This window comes from Magnolia sinica, chromosome 1 (assembly GCF_029962835.1).
Source record: "Magnolia sinica isolate HGM2019 chromosome 1, MsV1, whole genome shotgun sequence".
Taxonomy (NCBI): domain Eukaryota; kingdom Viridiplantae; phylum Streptophyta; class Magnoliopsida; order Magnoliales; family Magnoliaceae; genus Magnolia; species Magnolia sinica.
Genome location: NC_080573.1, coordinates 70,297,345 through 70,314,593, shown reverse-complemented (window position 1 = coordinate 70,314,593; position 17,249 = coordinate 70,297,345). Strand labels below are relative to the sequence as shown.

General features: G+C 40.5%; 1 protein-coding gene across 9 annotated transcripts in view; it reads left to right on the top strand.

The window, feature by feature from the left end:
- The first annotated feature begins 594 nt into the window (after positions 1-594).
- LOC131250847 (ABC transporter B family member 29, chloroplastic) overlaps positions 595-17,249 on the top strand; it is a 72,176-nt gene continuing 55,521 nt past the window's right edge. For 4 of the 9 annotated variants that reach the window (XM_058251221.1, XM_058251212.1, XM_058251205.1 and 1 more), the window contains exons 1-4: positions 596-1,320; positions 7,677-7,763; positions 7,871-7,978; positions 8,125-8,391. In XM_058251221.1, coding sequence (XP_058107204.1) covers positions 700-1,320; positions 7,677-7,763; positions 7,871-7,978; positions 8,125-8,391 — 1,083 coding nt within the window. In that variant the 5' untranslated portion in view covers positions 596-699. Of the gene's footprint in view, positions 1,321-7,676; positions 7,764-7,870; positions 7,979-8,124; positions 8,392-17,249 lie in introns of all 9 variants that reach the window. The other 5 variants (XM_058251262.1, XM_058251255.1, XM_058251239.1 and 2 more) reach the window with 4 other exon arrangements.

Genomic DNA, 17,249 nt, shown 5'->3' with positions numbered 1-17,249 from the left:
GTCAGTGGTGTGTGGTACACCAGCTATATAACTGCTGTAGCCACGTGTCATGCGAAGATGAGCACTGGCGCTACTCGAGCTTTGAGTTGTACCAACGGTTCAAAGGAGATCAAAGTTACATGGGCCCCACAGTGATGCATTTGTTTTTTCTACACCATCTATCTATTTTTAGATATCATTTTAGAGCATTATCCGAAAAATGGATCATATCCAAAGATCATAAGGACCACACCACAAATAGTAGTGGAGATAATGATTTTCACCATTGAACAATTCATTGGCCCACCATAATGTTATTTTCCATCCAATCTGTTCATAAGGTCACAAAGACCTGAACGAAGAAGAAAAACAAATTTCATATTGATCCAAAACTTCTGTGACCCGAAAAAGGGTTTCAATGGTAGACGTTCAATCTCCCTCTGCTTTTTGCAGTGTGGTCCACTTGATAGTTAGATCTGTCTTATTTTTCGTCTCAAGCCTGAACATGAGCTCGCCAAATGGATGGACGGTTTTGATATAACACATACCTCATAATCAGACCCACCGAACTTGCTGACGTCAATACAGCAGCTATATAGCTGTTGTGAGGTACACCAGCCAATCCGCTTCCAAAATCTATGGCAGCAGCGGTCCAATTTCCAGCTTCCCCTTCCAACGTTGCCTGGCGCCTGCACTTCCTCTCCTCTCTGACGAAAACCTATGGCAGCAGCAGTCCAATTTCCAGCTACAGCTACCATTTCTTCTCTTGTTTTCCAGAAAACCCCTAACAAACCCAGAAATACCCATTTTCCCCTTGTATGTTCTCCCAAAACCCCCATTAAACTCTCCAACTCCATCAAAACATTCTCTTCATCTCCTTCCAACTCCATCCGTCGTGACGATAACGATCACCCACCCGACGCCCTCTCCATCTCTCTTCCTTCTTTCCATCCTCTAAAACCCTACCTCATATCCGAATGGCAGCCGATTCTCAAAGGCTGGATCTTCAGTGCCCTCTCCGTTTACTGCCTTTCAAAACTCGTTCCCACGGTTGGGAAATTTTCGGCGATTTTCTATACCTTCGATTCGAACCGTTGGATTGTGGAGGGTCTGAAGCTGTCGGCGTTGGTTTTGGTCCGTTCTGCTGCTAACTATTGGCAGCAGGCGTTTTTGTGGGAAGCAGCATTGAACTCGGCATGTCGGATTCGGGTTTATGTGTTCGAGAGGGTTTTGAAGAGGGATTTATGGTTCTTCGAGGGTGAGGTTTCAACAGGTGATGTTGCATACCGGATCACAGCGGAAGCAGCTGATGTTGCAGATACGGTGTATGCTCTTTTGACCGTGAGTTCCTACCTTTTGATCAACGGTTCTGTGTGTCAGCTTGCTGCGCATAAGATTGTGGGCAGGAATTGTATACAAATTTAAATTTGTGATCCTGCCCGCTTTTCATAAAGTTGGGGGAGATGAGCCTAGGGATTCCTTACCTACCTGCAAGCAGTATATGTGGGAGATGTTTGGTAGGTACACAATCTTGTGTTAAAAAACAGTGCATGACTGTGATGAGCAAGCACATTACATGCCAAGAATTCCATGCAAACATATCTACCACAATTTAATGATGTTTTGCAGGAATCTAGCAAACATTTCAGATGCAAATCTTCAAAAACCAATTTTGAAGCACGACTTAAGATTTCCGGCCAGAATTGTTGGATGGTCGAAGATGTGTATACAGTCTCTGTGTGTGCGTTTTGATTTTTGTCAATCGAGAAAATGACGACCAGTGGGGGAAAACAAGCTAAACAGCTAAAACACAAGATACAACAGGTCAGCTAAGAGGGAAAGCCTGTCAACCGACGCAAAAACAAACTAAATCCCATAGCCTGGTCTAAGTAAAGACAAAAAGAAACCTAACAAAATAACCAGTGCCCACAGCTGAGAATAAAAGCCCAAATAGGAGCAACCTCTCTGTCTCCTACAAAATGAAAACAGGCAATTGGCAATCCTGAAGTCTAAGAGGAGTAATTATCTTATGAATTTGGCCCTTGGATCTCTTAAGCCAACCAGGAGAAGCAGCATCATTCGCCACCAGGCATCTAAGCCTAGCAACCATAACAGCTGCATCCTACTTTGCCATTGACAATTTGAAGGGTTCTTGATGGCTCGAATGACATTATTGACATTTGTGATCTCAACAACAAACTGATTTCTACATGGAAGAATACTCTCAAATGCAGTTGCTCCCTAAAATTTGACTATCCAACTCCCATTGTCCAACCACATGTAGGACCTTATCATATATTGTATTGCCAGCATCGTCCCTAGCCAAGATGGAGGCCATGTGATAGTTACTCTGCTGAAGGATGGGAATACCTGCAGTTGTAGAGGGTCCTGGACTAAGTTCCTGGAGTTTCCAATCAGCGCGGAAAGCTGGACTTGCTTAGGAGTAACCTAAAGGTATCTAACAAAGAGTAACTTGTATCAAACATTAACAAAAATAACAGAAAGCATAGATGTTTTGGAGGAAGCTGGCTCTTGAAAGATGCGCTTATTACGCTCCCTCAAAACATGAAAGATTGATGTAATAAAACAGTGTAGCCTATTCAATGTCCATATAACTGGATGGCAACAGTGAAGTAATATCGTTCAAATACTTCTCATGGGAGTTAAGCATCTAAATGGCGACCCCATTGAAAGAGATTGGTTTAGAGAGTTTAACAATGCCCTAGTTTTAGGGTTTCTCATTGTATTAAATATCTAAGAAAAAGTACACAATTTTCCTTGTGATTATTACATGATTTTACGCATACTCACACTAGTTCAATTATCATTTTTATTTTTAATAAACAACAGGAGACAGTGTGAGACACCCAAATACTCCCCCTCAAAGCGATGGCAGATACAATGGCATTAGATTGTGCTTCATGAAAGAAAATTGAGAACTGGTGAGACCTTTGGTAAATGCATCAACAATAGCACAAGTTGTTAGAACAAAGAAATTATGCAGTTCACCACACACAACTTGTTACCAACAAAATTATAATCTATCTCAATGTGCTTGGTTTTAGTGTGAAACACAAGATTATCAACCAAATATGTAGCACTAAGTTAATCACAAGATACTTGTAGAGGTTGACAATACGGGTCATGAAGAATAAACTGAAGCTAAAGAACATTGCATTAGTGGAGGCCAGAGCAAACTATTCAGCCTATGCACTTGAATGAGAGACAGTGGGCTGTTTCTTTGAACCCCAAGAAACCAGGTTGGAGCCACAAATGGATTCAATAACCTGTGAAGGATCGACTATTATCTAGACAAACAACCCAATCTACATTGGAGAAGGCAACAAGATGGGTAGAATGGTGAGACAATTACCCAAGACCCTTTGATGTACCATAGGATACGTTTCATGGTGGCATGGTGAGAAGTGGTTGGCACATGCATGAATTGACACACTGATTGACAACATGGCCAATATCAGGATGAGTCATTGCAAGATGCTGGAGAGTGTCTGTTGTGGATCACGGTCTGCAGTAGTGGCAAGCACAAATGCCTTTTCAAGGAGTTTAGCCGTGAATTAGGTTTGTTGTGAAAAGAAAGGATGTGAGAGTCATCTTTTACTTCCATTCCGAGGAAGTAGTAAATAGGGTTCAAATCTTTTAGATCAAACTAAGAATCAAGATTGTGTATGAACGAGGACAAAATGGAGGAGTTATCACAATAAGTAATATCATCCACCTATAGAAGTGATAATGATCTCATGAGAAGAGAGACAAATAAACATAGAAGAGTTGGTTCGGTTGCAAAAGAAACTGAAATCGAGTAGAAAGATGATGAACCATCGGAACCGCGTGGGGTGGTTGCTTTAGTCCATGTAAAGTGGATAAAGTTTACAAACATGATCAAGATAGGATTTGTCAACAAAGCCAAGATGCCATTGTCTGTACACCTCCTTAGCTGTCTTGCAAGGATTTTAACGTCAAGCTAGTGAATTGGCCACCTGCATGAAACAACAATAGAGAGAACATAGCGCATGGTAGTAGGCTTGACAATGGTACTAAATGTTTCACCATAATTGAGGCCGGGCCATTGATTTATACCCCTTGGAAATGAGTTGTGCCTTTTATTGTTCTAGTAAGCCATCAACATGTTATTTCACCTTGAACACCTATCGACAACCAACTCAATTCACATGCTTGGAGCAAGAAACTAAGGACCACGTTTGATTCTTTAAGAGGGCATTGAACTCTTAAAGCAGGCATAGTATGTCGCCAATTCAGATAACGAGCTGCTTGAGTATAATAGGTTGGTTTAGAAAGTAGAGAAGCAATTGTGCTGAGCAATGCAGAGAGAGGACATTGGTTTAATAGTGCCATCATGGTTGCGGGTGACCATTGGTTGATGATATCTGAGTTAAACGCATACTTTCTAGGGGAATAAGAAGGTGGGATATGCTTGGGGAGCTTACTAGGGAGACCATTGTATATATGGTTGGATGAACCCTCTTGGTGAGCAGTATTAACTAGCTCTTCAAGAACCAGTGGTCGGTCTTAGGTGCATAACCTTATAGTCAGTGGATGGGAGGTCTTCCATTTCATAAGAGATTGTAATTTCATTCTTTCCCCCACTTCTCATCTCTCTATGGTTGTTAAGGGATGAGGATCCCACGAAAGATTGTCCTAGTGCCAAGTAAACCCCCCTCCCAAAAAAAAAATAAAAAATAAAAAATAAAAAATGTAGGGGCATTTTCACACCGGGCTCGAGTGGGGTGGCCCATGGGATGAGGGGGCACACTTGGGGTGGGCGGCTTGTGGGAGGCGAGACTCATGTGATGTGGGGCCTACGAGGGGGTTTCGGCCAAGGGCCTCTGTGAAGTGGGGCCTAGGCTATGAGATAAAGGGATTGATTTGCCATGCTCTATAAGTTTGAGTTTTCAGAGCAAGTGGTTAGTTGTCCTGCATCAAAGTGGTATCAGAGGGGGAGGTCTCATGTTCGAGACTTCTCATCGGAGGCGATTGATACGGGGCATTTTCACACTGGGTTTGAGTGGGTGGCTTGTGGGATGTGGGGGCACACTTGGGGCGGACGGCCCGTGTGTGTCAGGTAGCTCGTGGGAGGTGAGACCCATGTGATGTGGGGCCCACGAGGGGGGTTCGGGCAGAGGCCTGACACATGTGAAGTGGGGCTTGGGCTATGAGATAAAGGGATTGATGCATCACTCTCTATCCCTTTGAGATAAAGGTAGGAAGAACAATTGAGGCAGGGGGATTGAAAAGGGATAAATGCCTTTGACCTGCACATATCATGAAAAGGAAAGAAACTTCAAAAAAAAGTGACACTTCTAGAGATATAAACGCATCCCGAAAGGGGTTTAAGGTGGCAGCAGCCTTTATGGGAACCACTATGTCCAAGAAGAACACATTTGGCAGATGTGGGGCCTAGCTTGTCTTTCCTATAGGTACCCGGATAAGGATAGCACACACAGCAAAAAACTTGTAAAGCACTATAGTTGGGCTTCTCTCCAAACAAGATCTTTAATGGGGGCTGATTATGTAGAATTGGATTCGGCATTCGGTTGATCAAGAAAACAATGGTATAGAAAGCTTCTCGCCAAAGAGATTGTGGAATTCCACTTTGAAACATGAGAGCTCTACTGGCCTCAACAATATGACAATGCTTTTGCTCAGCAATGACCTTCTATTTCGATGTATATGGGCAAGACTGTAAATTGTCTTTCTTACCCTTTTAATTTAAGTTTGATAGACAATTTGATTCACAAGCAAAGCCATTCCCCAATAGAGATCTCTATGCTATGGGCTGCAATACATTGGCCAACGGATTCTGAATAAGGTCAGCTGCCCCACTTGAAGCCAGAGGATGCCTTATCGAGCGATTAAAATTTAGGGGGCTTACTATGGTAGAGTGTGATGGTTTATACGCAAGCACTTGGAAATTCTACACATAGTATAGATTTTTCTCGAATTGAACCGTCCAAATTATGGGGCCTTTTGTGGAGTCTTCGCCTCAAAATCAAATTAAAAAAGATCCTAAGCACTGGTTAATGGAGATTGGATTGTTAAGCTTGGACCTTTGACTATATTTTACATTATAAGTTTATTACTTCCATTAAATGCCACCATTCCTCTCCTTTGCTTGGCTGTTCTTGTAATGGCTTTACATATCCCGAGGTTGAGGACTGAAGGAGTTGGTGCTAGACATCTATTAATTGTCCGCCAATTATCTATTCAGAAAGCCTTGTAACTTTAGGTTTATGATCCATCTAGTTAGGGCCCATGATTTGGATGGATTGTTTTAGTAAATTGCATGCCACAATTAAAACTTGTTAGTGTCAGTGTATTAGCCATCAGACACTGCCAGAGTATCAAAGTTTCTTCTCTTAAGTTTACCGAAGGCTGGATTTGCGAGGACCATTTCACCTAGAGAAATTGAGGATGAAGACAAATATGATCGTTTTGAGTTCAATCATTAAGGTATTCTCTTTGTCTATATTTTTTGGGAGAGTGTATCGGAAAATTCAATGGTTTTTCTTTAGATTCTTTCAATTATTTTAAGGGTTGTTCTCCTCTAAATATCCGATTCTTTCTCTGACCATAAAAATGAAATAGTAATATTGCTTTTCAGATAATTTAGAGTTTCCTTCAACAATGCCTAAAGATCCATCTGAGGAAGGCCTTGGAGGGCTTTTGAGGATTATCAAAAGATTGTCCCTAAAATCCACCAATAAAAGAGTAGTCATGGATAACAAAACAGTCCTCTATTGGGCTCTCTGATGTAGGGTCAAGCAAAGAAATAGATGAATCTTTTGGCCACACAATTTTTACAACCATCGGGAATGGTTATCGGCTGGCATTAAGAATTTTTAACCTGATTTGATTTTGAAATGACCAGTTTCAGATGGGGATCGGGTCCTTCGGTCTTGCAGTTTTTGATCTGTATAGGTGTTTGAAGTATGGTGGATGTGTAGTAGTTTAGCCAAAGAGATTGAAAGATATGATGTTTCCCAGTTATGATGTTCCTCATTAATGAGTTGCAGGACTTCGATGTGAATGTGAAAAGAGTTTAGAGCTTGGTGACGTAGCGTGGAAGGATTTTGTACAACAGAAGAATAAGAAGAAGAAGAAGAAGGTATAGATCACCTTTATTTTTTGGATGATGGGATAGATCACCTTTGCTCACATTCATTTGGAGCTTGGAGTACACCCTCTGTAAGAGAAGAAATTATCTAGAAGAAATATTATAATTGTTTTGTTCTGATCTATCATGGCCACAAGGCATCTACAAAGACCTGGTATTGAAATTCGGCAAAACTGAAACTCCTCTGAAGTACATCATTGTGCAAAACACAATATTTGCCGTATTTCAAGTCTCCTTGTTGCAAGAGGAACTTCTATTATGAAAGCCTGTTGAGTGGTAAATATGGTTACTCCTGTTAATATATATTTCATTTGTGCATTATATTGTTAATTGAAGGGACATTATCAAAAGGTTTTGTAGTTCTTACATTTTTGGTCCTACAAGCAAATGATGTAATGCTTAGCAATAGTTGTTGAAAAGGCTTATAGAATGGAATTGCTCATTTACCTTACAATCTGCATGATATGCCCAAGTAAGATAAATAGATATCGAATGTGGTTTTTTATTAGTCCTGTTTGCTAATTTCAGTTTTCTTCGAATGTAGACTATTGTACCAAATTTTCTGCAGTTATTTGCTGTGGCAACTCAGATGTTGGTGACTAGTCCTGTTCTTTCGATGATTTCAGCCTTGGTGAGATGTAAAAGTATCTCCCTTCCTGTTTTTAATAACTATTTCTGTAATTCTACTTTCTACATGCAGTTGATCTGAGCAATTAAATCCATACTGTGGATTGGTAGGTCATTCCATGCATATCTCTTGTCATTGCCTTACTTGGGGAAAGGCTTCGTACAATATCTAGGAAGGCGCATCTTAGTGTTGCTAGGCTCTCAGCCTACCTGAACGAGGTATGTTTTACTTTACAGGTTTAAGGGAATACCCTGACCTATTTCTTTATGAGTTTATACCTAGCCTACCCACAATAAGTATGATATGTGTTCACTAAACTACCTTAGGACTGTTTATGAGCTAATATAAGGTCTCAGTGTTTCAGGTCCTTCCGTCAATGCTTGTCATAAAGGCTAACAATGCAACGCTTTGTGAAAGTGTACGGTTTCAAAGGCTTGCCCAAGATGACCTGACCGAACTTTTGAAAAAGAAAAAAATGAAGGCACTTATTCCTCAGATCACACAAGCTATATGCATAGGGTCATTGTTGATGTTTTCCACTGGTTCACTGGTGATTTCAGGAGGTTCTTTTGATGGTTCTAGCATGGTTTCTTTTATAACATCATTGGTTCTCTTGATCGAGCCTATACAGGTGATACAATATTCACTACTAATTAACAATAATTTCTAATTTGTTCTCTAATTAAAGTTATTAGAAATCACTAAAAGCTTTTACATCATGGTAAGTCACACTTCAATAAGAATATGCCTTTTTGACTTGTTTGACGTAAAAATAAGAACACTAGGAGGAGCCCAGACCCTGTGGTGGTTGGGGAGCACGTGTATTACAGGAGGATAGGGTAGTGGAAGTATCTATAGCCTTAACAAGGATGAGGAAAGGAAAGGCTGTGGGGATAGCTATATTTGTAGAAGTGGAAGATACTGGGTAAAATGAGATCAGTGCAAAGGCTCTGATTTTGAAGGCAAAGCTAAAGGAGTGGAGAAAGTATGTGTTTGGTGTCCTGACATAGAGATTAGGCTCAATTTATTTGATAGGGAAGATATATTGGGTGATTAGGGGCCTTTCATGCAATTGGGATGTTGGTTCTAGGATGGTTCCTCACCATCCCTTTGTATTGGTTCTCTTGATCTGTTTCCTCTTTGTTTGGTTTCAATTAAAATTTTGATTAAATAGTTGGATTCTCGTATTGTAGGTTGATAAGTTCTTGGTATGCCTTGGCTTCATGATCTAGCATTTAGAATTTCCATTTCATTTTGGTCCTATCTCATCCCAAATCATGATGGGAGGAAGGCCATAGCACCACATCTCTCTCACTACAGTATGCCACCGTTTTTTTGCTGACCTCTCAAGTTTTAAAGCTTGAAACTTGATCTTTGGATATTTGGTACCGCTTAAAATAATTCTCCAACGACCTTAACTAGTCATGGAAAGAGTTGGGTCCAAACTACTAGAGTAATCATTAATCTCTATGTTTAGTCCTTCACGCAGCGTCGGCTCTTCCACACAATAAGTTGTGTCATTTCACCATAGTTAGGGTACTGATTACAAGGGTCTACTGGTGTGCTAGGGATATTGGTGTTGTTGATACCTTGTATACGTCTCATGCTCATATCCCTAATTTCCTCCCCCTTTAACTGGTGTGTGGAGATCAGGTTACTACGTAGGAGAGGCACTACCTGATTCCATGTAACCATCTGGTCCTTGATAGGCCTGGGGTATGAAAATGCTTTTCTTTTTGTTCTCTCCTAAAGCAGCCGATTTACACTCCATCTTACCGAACTACTTCCGTTGGTCCTTGCTAAGGATATTGGTGTTGTTGATACCTTGTATACGTCTCATGCTCGTATCCCTAATTTCCTCCCCTTTTAACTGGTGTGTGGAGATCAGGTTACCACGTAGGAGAGGCACTACCTGATTCCATGTAACCATCTGGTCCTTGATAGGCCTGGGGTTTGAAAATGCTTTTCTTTTTGTTCTCTCCTGAAGCAGCCGATTTACACTCCATCTTACCGAACTACTTCCCTTGGTCCTTGCTAAGGATATTGGTGTTGTTGATACCTTGTATACGTCTCATGCTCGTATCCCTAATTTCCTCCCCCTTTAACTGGTGTGTGGAGATCAGGTTACTGCGTAGGAGAGGCACTACCTGATTCCATGTAACCATATGGTCCTTGATAGGCCTGGGGTTTGAAAATGCTTTTCTTTTTGTTCTCTCCTGAAGCACCCGATTTACACTCCGTCTTACTGAACTACTTGTCGAAATATTCAGTTTACTATATGGATCATCACCAGCCATGTTAGTGTTATATGAAGCTCCAATTCGAGTGGGCATCAACGATAAAAGACTGGGCAAGTTCTGGCTCAAGATGGCTATTTAGATTCACAAGAGATGGAGAACCAAGGGACCGGTTATAGCCTGGGTTGGAAGTGGCCTGCCAGCATTGTTGTTGATACCTTGTATACGTCTCATGCTCGTATCCCTAATTTCCTCCCCCTTTAACTGGTGTGTGGAGATCAGGTTACTGCGTAGGAGAGGCACTACCTGATTCCATGTAACCATATGGTCCTTGATAGGCCTGGGGTTTGAAAATGCTTTTCTTTTTGTTCTCTCCTGAAGCACCCGATTTACACTCCGTCTTACTGAACTACTTGTCGAAATATTCAGTTTACTATATGGATCATCACCAGCCATGTTAGTGTTATATGAAGCTCCAATTCGAGTGGGCATCAACGATAAAAGACTGGGCAAGTTCTGGCTCAAGATGGCTATTTAGATTCACAAGAGATGGAGAACCAAGGGACCGGTTATAGCCTGGGTTGGAAGTGGCCTGCCAGCATTGTTCGGAGTATCCTTGATATTATCCTCATCTCCAGCTCGGTGATACTGGTAACACTAGTAGCAATACTGATAACACCGGTAGTCTCAGAAATTCCAGGTATTGGTGATTTATCCCTAAATATCACCAATGTATCACCAATATTTTCGACTGTGTAAATTCCAGGTGTTGCTTGTATCGCCAATGTATCGATATCGCCAATATTTTCAACCTCGTAAATTCCAGGTGTCACTTGCATTACCGGTGTATTGGCGATATTTCAATAATATTGTCAATGTATCGAATTGCCAAAATTGTGTTTATTAAAAAAAACTTTCCATTTCAAATTTTTTGATGGGCGCATGGTTATATGTAGTGTTCAAATTGTCGACGATAATATCAATCAAATCGCAATATTATCGTTATCTCAACATGAGCGATATTGTGACCACAGTTTTTCATTTCCTTTCCAGTTATTGACGATTTCTTGACAAACTAGCGTGTGTTGTCGATATTCTGAAATATCGATAGATATTTGAATGAAAGGTTGGATAGATAGATGAGATGGATGGGATGGTTGGACTAGTTTCTTTCGACATCACATTCTTTTAGGCCCCATTAAATGGAAACTTATTATGTATGCATTCTTTTTGAATTTTTAATTCCTAAATATGCAAATATGTATATTTTAGCATCTCTTGAAGTTTCACTGAAAAGATCCACCATTTCCCCCATGTTTCCCTGCATTTCCAGTTATCAACGATATTATTGGCAATATTGATATTGTTTCTATATCCCTGGCCAGCGAAACTTGTGGTGATACCGATATTTCAAACACTGCCTGCTAGAGGGATGGGCGTGAGCTGCGGAAGGCAATCTTTGATGGCTGAAACTTTTACAGGTTGTACTTAGAGCTGAGAAACATGGGTGTTTGAGGGTATAATTTAGGACAGATATAAGAATGTTTGGTGGACAATTTATGGGCCTGGTTGCTGGAATTTGATTTTTGGAAGTAGCGCTATGGCTGTTGTGCAACAAATAGGGGTGTACATCGAGTCGAACCGAGTCGAGCTGGCCTCGGCTTGACTCACCTTGGCCACTGGCTGACCTCAGCTCGAACTTGGCTCGGCTCGGTCCTCAAGCCTGACTGGTCAGCTTGGCTCGGTTTGGTCAGCAGCTCAGGCCAGCTCAGGACGAGTTCAAGCCAAGATCAAGCCGAATTCGCTATTGAGGCATTTCCACAAACACCTGGACTGCACCTTGAAAATCCCTCTGTATGTGAAACAGAAGCAATGGTTTTACAGGTATTTTATCAAACACCTTCTAAGCAGCATAGAAAGTAAAAACCAAGAAAAAAAGGGTATTTGTTTCATGTACATACCTTCCTTGCCACCAGCCACACTTCGTTGAGTCATTTTATCAAACGCTTGGTGAGCAACATCAATGGCAAAGTAACCGAGTTACCGAACTGGTTCGATCTGAGTTCGATTCGAGCTGGATTCGATCCGAGTCGAGTTGGATTTGATCGGAGTCGAGTCGAGCTGGGGCCTGCTCGAACTTGGCTCGAACTCATTTTCGAGCTCAAAAAATCAGCTCGACTCGGCTCGAACTCAGCTTCAACTGAGTCAAATCGAGCTTTTTCGAGTCGATCAAGCGAGCTAACCGAGCTAGCTCGGTTCGCGTACACCCCTAGCAACAATGAGTTGAGAGTGGAATCTAAAGGACCGGTTATGGGCTTAAGATAATCAGTTTGTACCCAGGTTTATTGAACAGATTCTCTGAACAATCCAGAAAAAGGTTTGAGGCCAGGAAGTGGGCAGGTGGGATGCTTTACTGGGCAATTAATTAAGGGATTATTTGATAGGTTATAAACTAATAATTGGTGGGCTGGACTTTTCAAGTGCCGTGTTAGTCTTAGGGCAGGGTGCAGATCTGCTTACAGATTTCTTTTTCCAGAGTGTTTACAGGCCTGCGGTAAGAAAGACTGAGGCTAGGAGGGAGATGCAGTCGGGGTTTGGTAGTTGTAGGTGTATATGCGTGTTGGCCTATGACTGGGCCCATAGGTATATACCTGGGCCTAATGTGTTATGGGTTATTCTTAGCCTTTTTTTTCCCATTTTCTCTTTGTTTTATGCTTTCTTTATTTGCCTTCTAGTATTTCTTTAATTTTTCCTTCATAATAAGGGCATATATTTAATTGTACCTTCCCTCCTACTATTTTAAATAAGATAGGGCTGGAAATCCCAGCCCTAGTGCTCTCTCTCTCTCTCTCTCTCTCTCTCTCTCTCTCACACACACACACACACACACACACACATTCTCTTTCTTAATTTTTTTCCTCCTCGACATGGTATTAGAGCCTTAGTGCTCCTTGGGCTCTCTCCTCTTCCTCCTTTCCTTCTTATTCTTCTTCATCTTAATCTTATGTTGTTTTATTCTTCTAATCTTTCTAAACAAGTGGTTTTTCCCTTCCTTACTTTCCCGATCTTCCTTTCTTTAATGTTTTCTCTTTTCTTCTTTTCCCTTCACCCTTTTTTCTTCTTCTTCATTCTTTTTGTTTTTTGGTTTTTGTTTTTGTTTTAGGAGTTGTGAGGCCTTTTTGTCATTGACTTGTTGTGATTTGTGAGGGGAGTGGCTTGTGGCTGAATTTTTTAAGGGTTTCGAATAATGTGTTGTGGATTTGAAGCCCCTCTGTTGATCGGCTGAAGTTTTTGGTGATTCAGTTGATGTGTTGGTGGATTTGAAGCTTCTGTTGTTGGGAATTCTTATTTAATTCATTTTTGAAGAATTTTTTCTTAAGGAGGTGTTTGATTTTTCAATTCCTTGGTAAATACCATTAAATAGCTCATTTTTGTTATTTATGTTTGTTTGATAGCAAAAGGGTATTTCCACCTTGAAACTCAGTCTATAAAAGGCTGATTTAGATATGTGGGGTCGACTGTGATGTATGTGACATATCCACGCTGTTCATCTTTTTTATCTGAACATTTTAGGGCATGAGCCCAAAAATGAAGCAAATCCAAACCTCAAGTGGCCCACACCATAGGAAATCGTGGTCGTAAAAGGTTTTTAACGGCAGGCGTTCAACCTACTGTTTTGTGTGGTGTGGTCCACTTGAGCTTTGGATCTACCTCAATTTTGGGATAGTGCCTTGAAATCAACCTGTGAAATGGATGGACAACGTGGATAAGCCACATATATCATAGTGGGGCCCACATGAAATTCGTACCCTTCTTGATTTTAGTGTCCAAAAAGCAAGCCGTCATTGTCAACATAGAATCGAGTGCAGGAATTACATGGGTAATTAATCATTACCCATTTACATACATTTACATGCATTTAAATGGGTGAATTGAACAACAAACACCCCCTAAGGATTTGATGTTTTTGCTTAATGGTTGGAGGCAGTGTTGGAAATATCGGTATCACGCATGATATCGCACCCTTGGGATACAGATACGTATCGGTTATTGCACGGGATATATCGTTTGTATCGCGTAATTTATTGCACTTTTTGGGAAACATAGGGAAAATGTTTGAATTTTTCAATGAAACTCCAGGTATTATTAAAAATGGCCTTCATACACACTTTTAAATTATAAAATCTCCAAAAAAAAGTGCATATAATATGTTTCCTTTGTATGGGGTCCTAAGTCATGCGCTGTCCGATTGAACTGAACTATATTCAAGTATGTTGCATAACATTTATAAATGCATCAAGACATGTATATTCACACCGTCCATCTGTTTTGCCACCTTAATTCACAACACCATACCAAAAATGAAGCATATCATTAAAACCATGCCATATGAAACAATATTGATTGAAGGCCCTACCATTAAAGCCTTCTTAGGGCTCACCTTAATGTTTTCGTAGTGTTTATTTACCATCCAATTAGTTGATAAGTTCACATAAGCTTGAATGAAAGGAAAACAACAAATATTAGATTGATCCAGAACTTTTGTGGCCCATTAATAGTCAATCACAACTTTTTCCTTTGGTATGGTCCACCTGATAATTGGATGTGCTTCGTTTTTTGGATAATACACTAAAATGATTTGGAAAAACGGATGAATGACATGGATACAAAATACATACATTAAGGTGGACCCCGCATTAAGGGCCGCATCGTCTTGGGCGGGTATTGGGTCTCACCTAATCCGTTCTCTAATTCATGACGTTGATATATTTACTTTTTGATAGGTCTTGGCTAAAAAAAATGAGGTAGATTGTGTGGGCCCCATGCATTCTATCCATGCCATCCATTCAATTTTTTTTTGGATAAATTTAAAGCCTGAGAAAAAAATGGGGTAGATCTAGATATCAAGTGGACCACATAAGATGACGTACGTAATATGGTGGGACCCTGGTTGTGGGGCCACCTCGATGTAATATGATGTATATACACCATCAATTCATTTTGGCATATTATTTTAGGGAATGGGCCAAAAAATGAGGCAAATCCAAATATGAGGTGGACCGCACCACATGAAAAAGTGGTCATTGAATGACCACCATTAAAAAAATTTTAGGGGCTACAAAAGTTTTGGATCAAGCTAATATTTATATTTTCCCTTCATCTAGGTCTGTCAGACCTTATGAACAGATTGGATGGCAAATAAACTCACGACGGGCCCTAGGAAAGCTTCAACGGTGCATATCATTTCCACGACTTCCTATCATGTGGTCCACTTGATCCTTATATTTATCTATTTTTTAGGCTTATACCCTAAAATGACCTATCAAAATGGATGGACGGTGTGGATAAAACACATATCATGGTGGGCCCTATAGAGCCTTTGTTAGGACCATCCGTCTCCAAGGATTTCAATCCGCGCCGGACGCGGATTTCCTGTAAAAGGCTTTCGCATGATGTTCCTGCCTCAGATGCTAGGTGGGGCCCACTGTAATGTTCATGAGAAATCCACCCCATCCATCCATTTGGCGAGATCATTTTAGGAGATGCAACTGAAAATGAGGTGGATCCAAAACTCAAGTGGGCCATATGAGAGGGAAAACTGGGCAAAGAGTTTTCTACTGTTGAAACTTTCTTGGGATCCACCTTGATGTTTATATGCCATCCAAACCATTTATGAGGTCATTCCCACTGGGATGAAGTGAAAATGTAAAAAACTTATCCTGATATGAAACTTCCGTGGCCATAAAAATGTTTCAACGATGGTCACTGCCTCCTTATTGTTTCCTCTCGTGCGGCCCACCTGAGTTTTGAATCCACCACATTTTTGGTCGTATGTCCTAAAATGAGCTTGCAAAAAAGATGGACGTGACGGATTTCTCACAAACATCACAGTGGGCCCCACCTAGCATCCCAACGCAAGAACGAAAGTCTTTCGCATGAAATCCGCGTATGACCGCATGATAAAAAAGGCTCGGAAGCCCTATTTGTAAGCAGAGAGGGTTTTGGCCCATAAACCCTAATCTCTCTCCCAAATCTCCGGATTTCTCCGGATTTTTTTCACATTATCTTCCGAAATCAATTCCCTACAAACTTCTGAAATCAATTCCCTACGAACAATGCACTTCGATTCAAATGGCCCACTAAATGTAGCTTCCGATCAACGCAAACTCTTCTACAGGTACGGAAATCCACATTGTTGAAGGTTTCTCTCTTCTTCTTCTTCTTCTTCTTCCTTTTTTTTTTTTTCCCGATTTTTTCGGATATTTACATACAATAAATTTTTTTTCTTGGTATCTTTTGACGGGTTTCGTATCGCTGGGTTGCGATATCGATAATATCGGCCGATAGTATTGATATTGTGAACACTGGTTGGAGGTATTGTTGGACATTCAGGTTTGAAAAATTGTTTAAGTTGTTTTTTCCCTAGATTTTCAACAATTATTTTGTAGCAATAAGAGTTTGTTGGCTATTGTCATTTGGGCAAATTTTTGGGCGTCTATTCTAATCTATTTGTCTAACCTTAAGACTCTTTCTCTTTTACTTGGTTCTCTCACTATTTTCTGAGATTATATATGGCCTCTTCGTCAACTTCTGAGGCAATTGATCCTGTTAACTCTAAGATGGAACAGTTGATTGTTCACTTTGAAAATCCGGATTTCAGATTACCACTTATAAACTTTAGTCCATCAATTGCCTTCAATCATTGAAAGTCGTTGAGATGTTTATTAGGGGAAAATAAAAATTGGGGTATACAGATGGTAATATCACAAAACCTCAATTGTCTAGTCCATATATAGATTGTAAATCAAATAACTTGCTTGTCCTGTCCTAGAATTTGATGGAACCAGATGTTAGTGAAGGCCTTTTTTGTTATCCACTGCTCGTGAGATTTGACAGACTACCCATGAACTGTATGCAAATTATAATAATATGGTTTGGATTTATAATATCCATCAGGAGATTGGAAATCTGAGATAGGGGAGCAATGTCTGACTATTATGCCAAGAGGCGTGGTATGTAGAAGGAATTATCATTCTTAATGATCTTCATTTTGTATATTCCATAGATGCAGAGGCATATAAGAAGAGCATTGAGAATAAAATAAATTTTGAGTTATTGATAGGCCTTAGTACAAAGTTTGAACCAGTTCACGCCTACATTATTGGTTCACCCTCTTTACCATCGCTTAATAGCAGTTATGCACTTTTACCATCGCTTAATAGCGGTTATGCACTATTGTTGCGTGATGAGA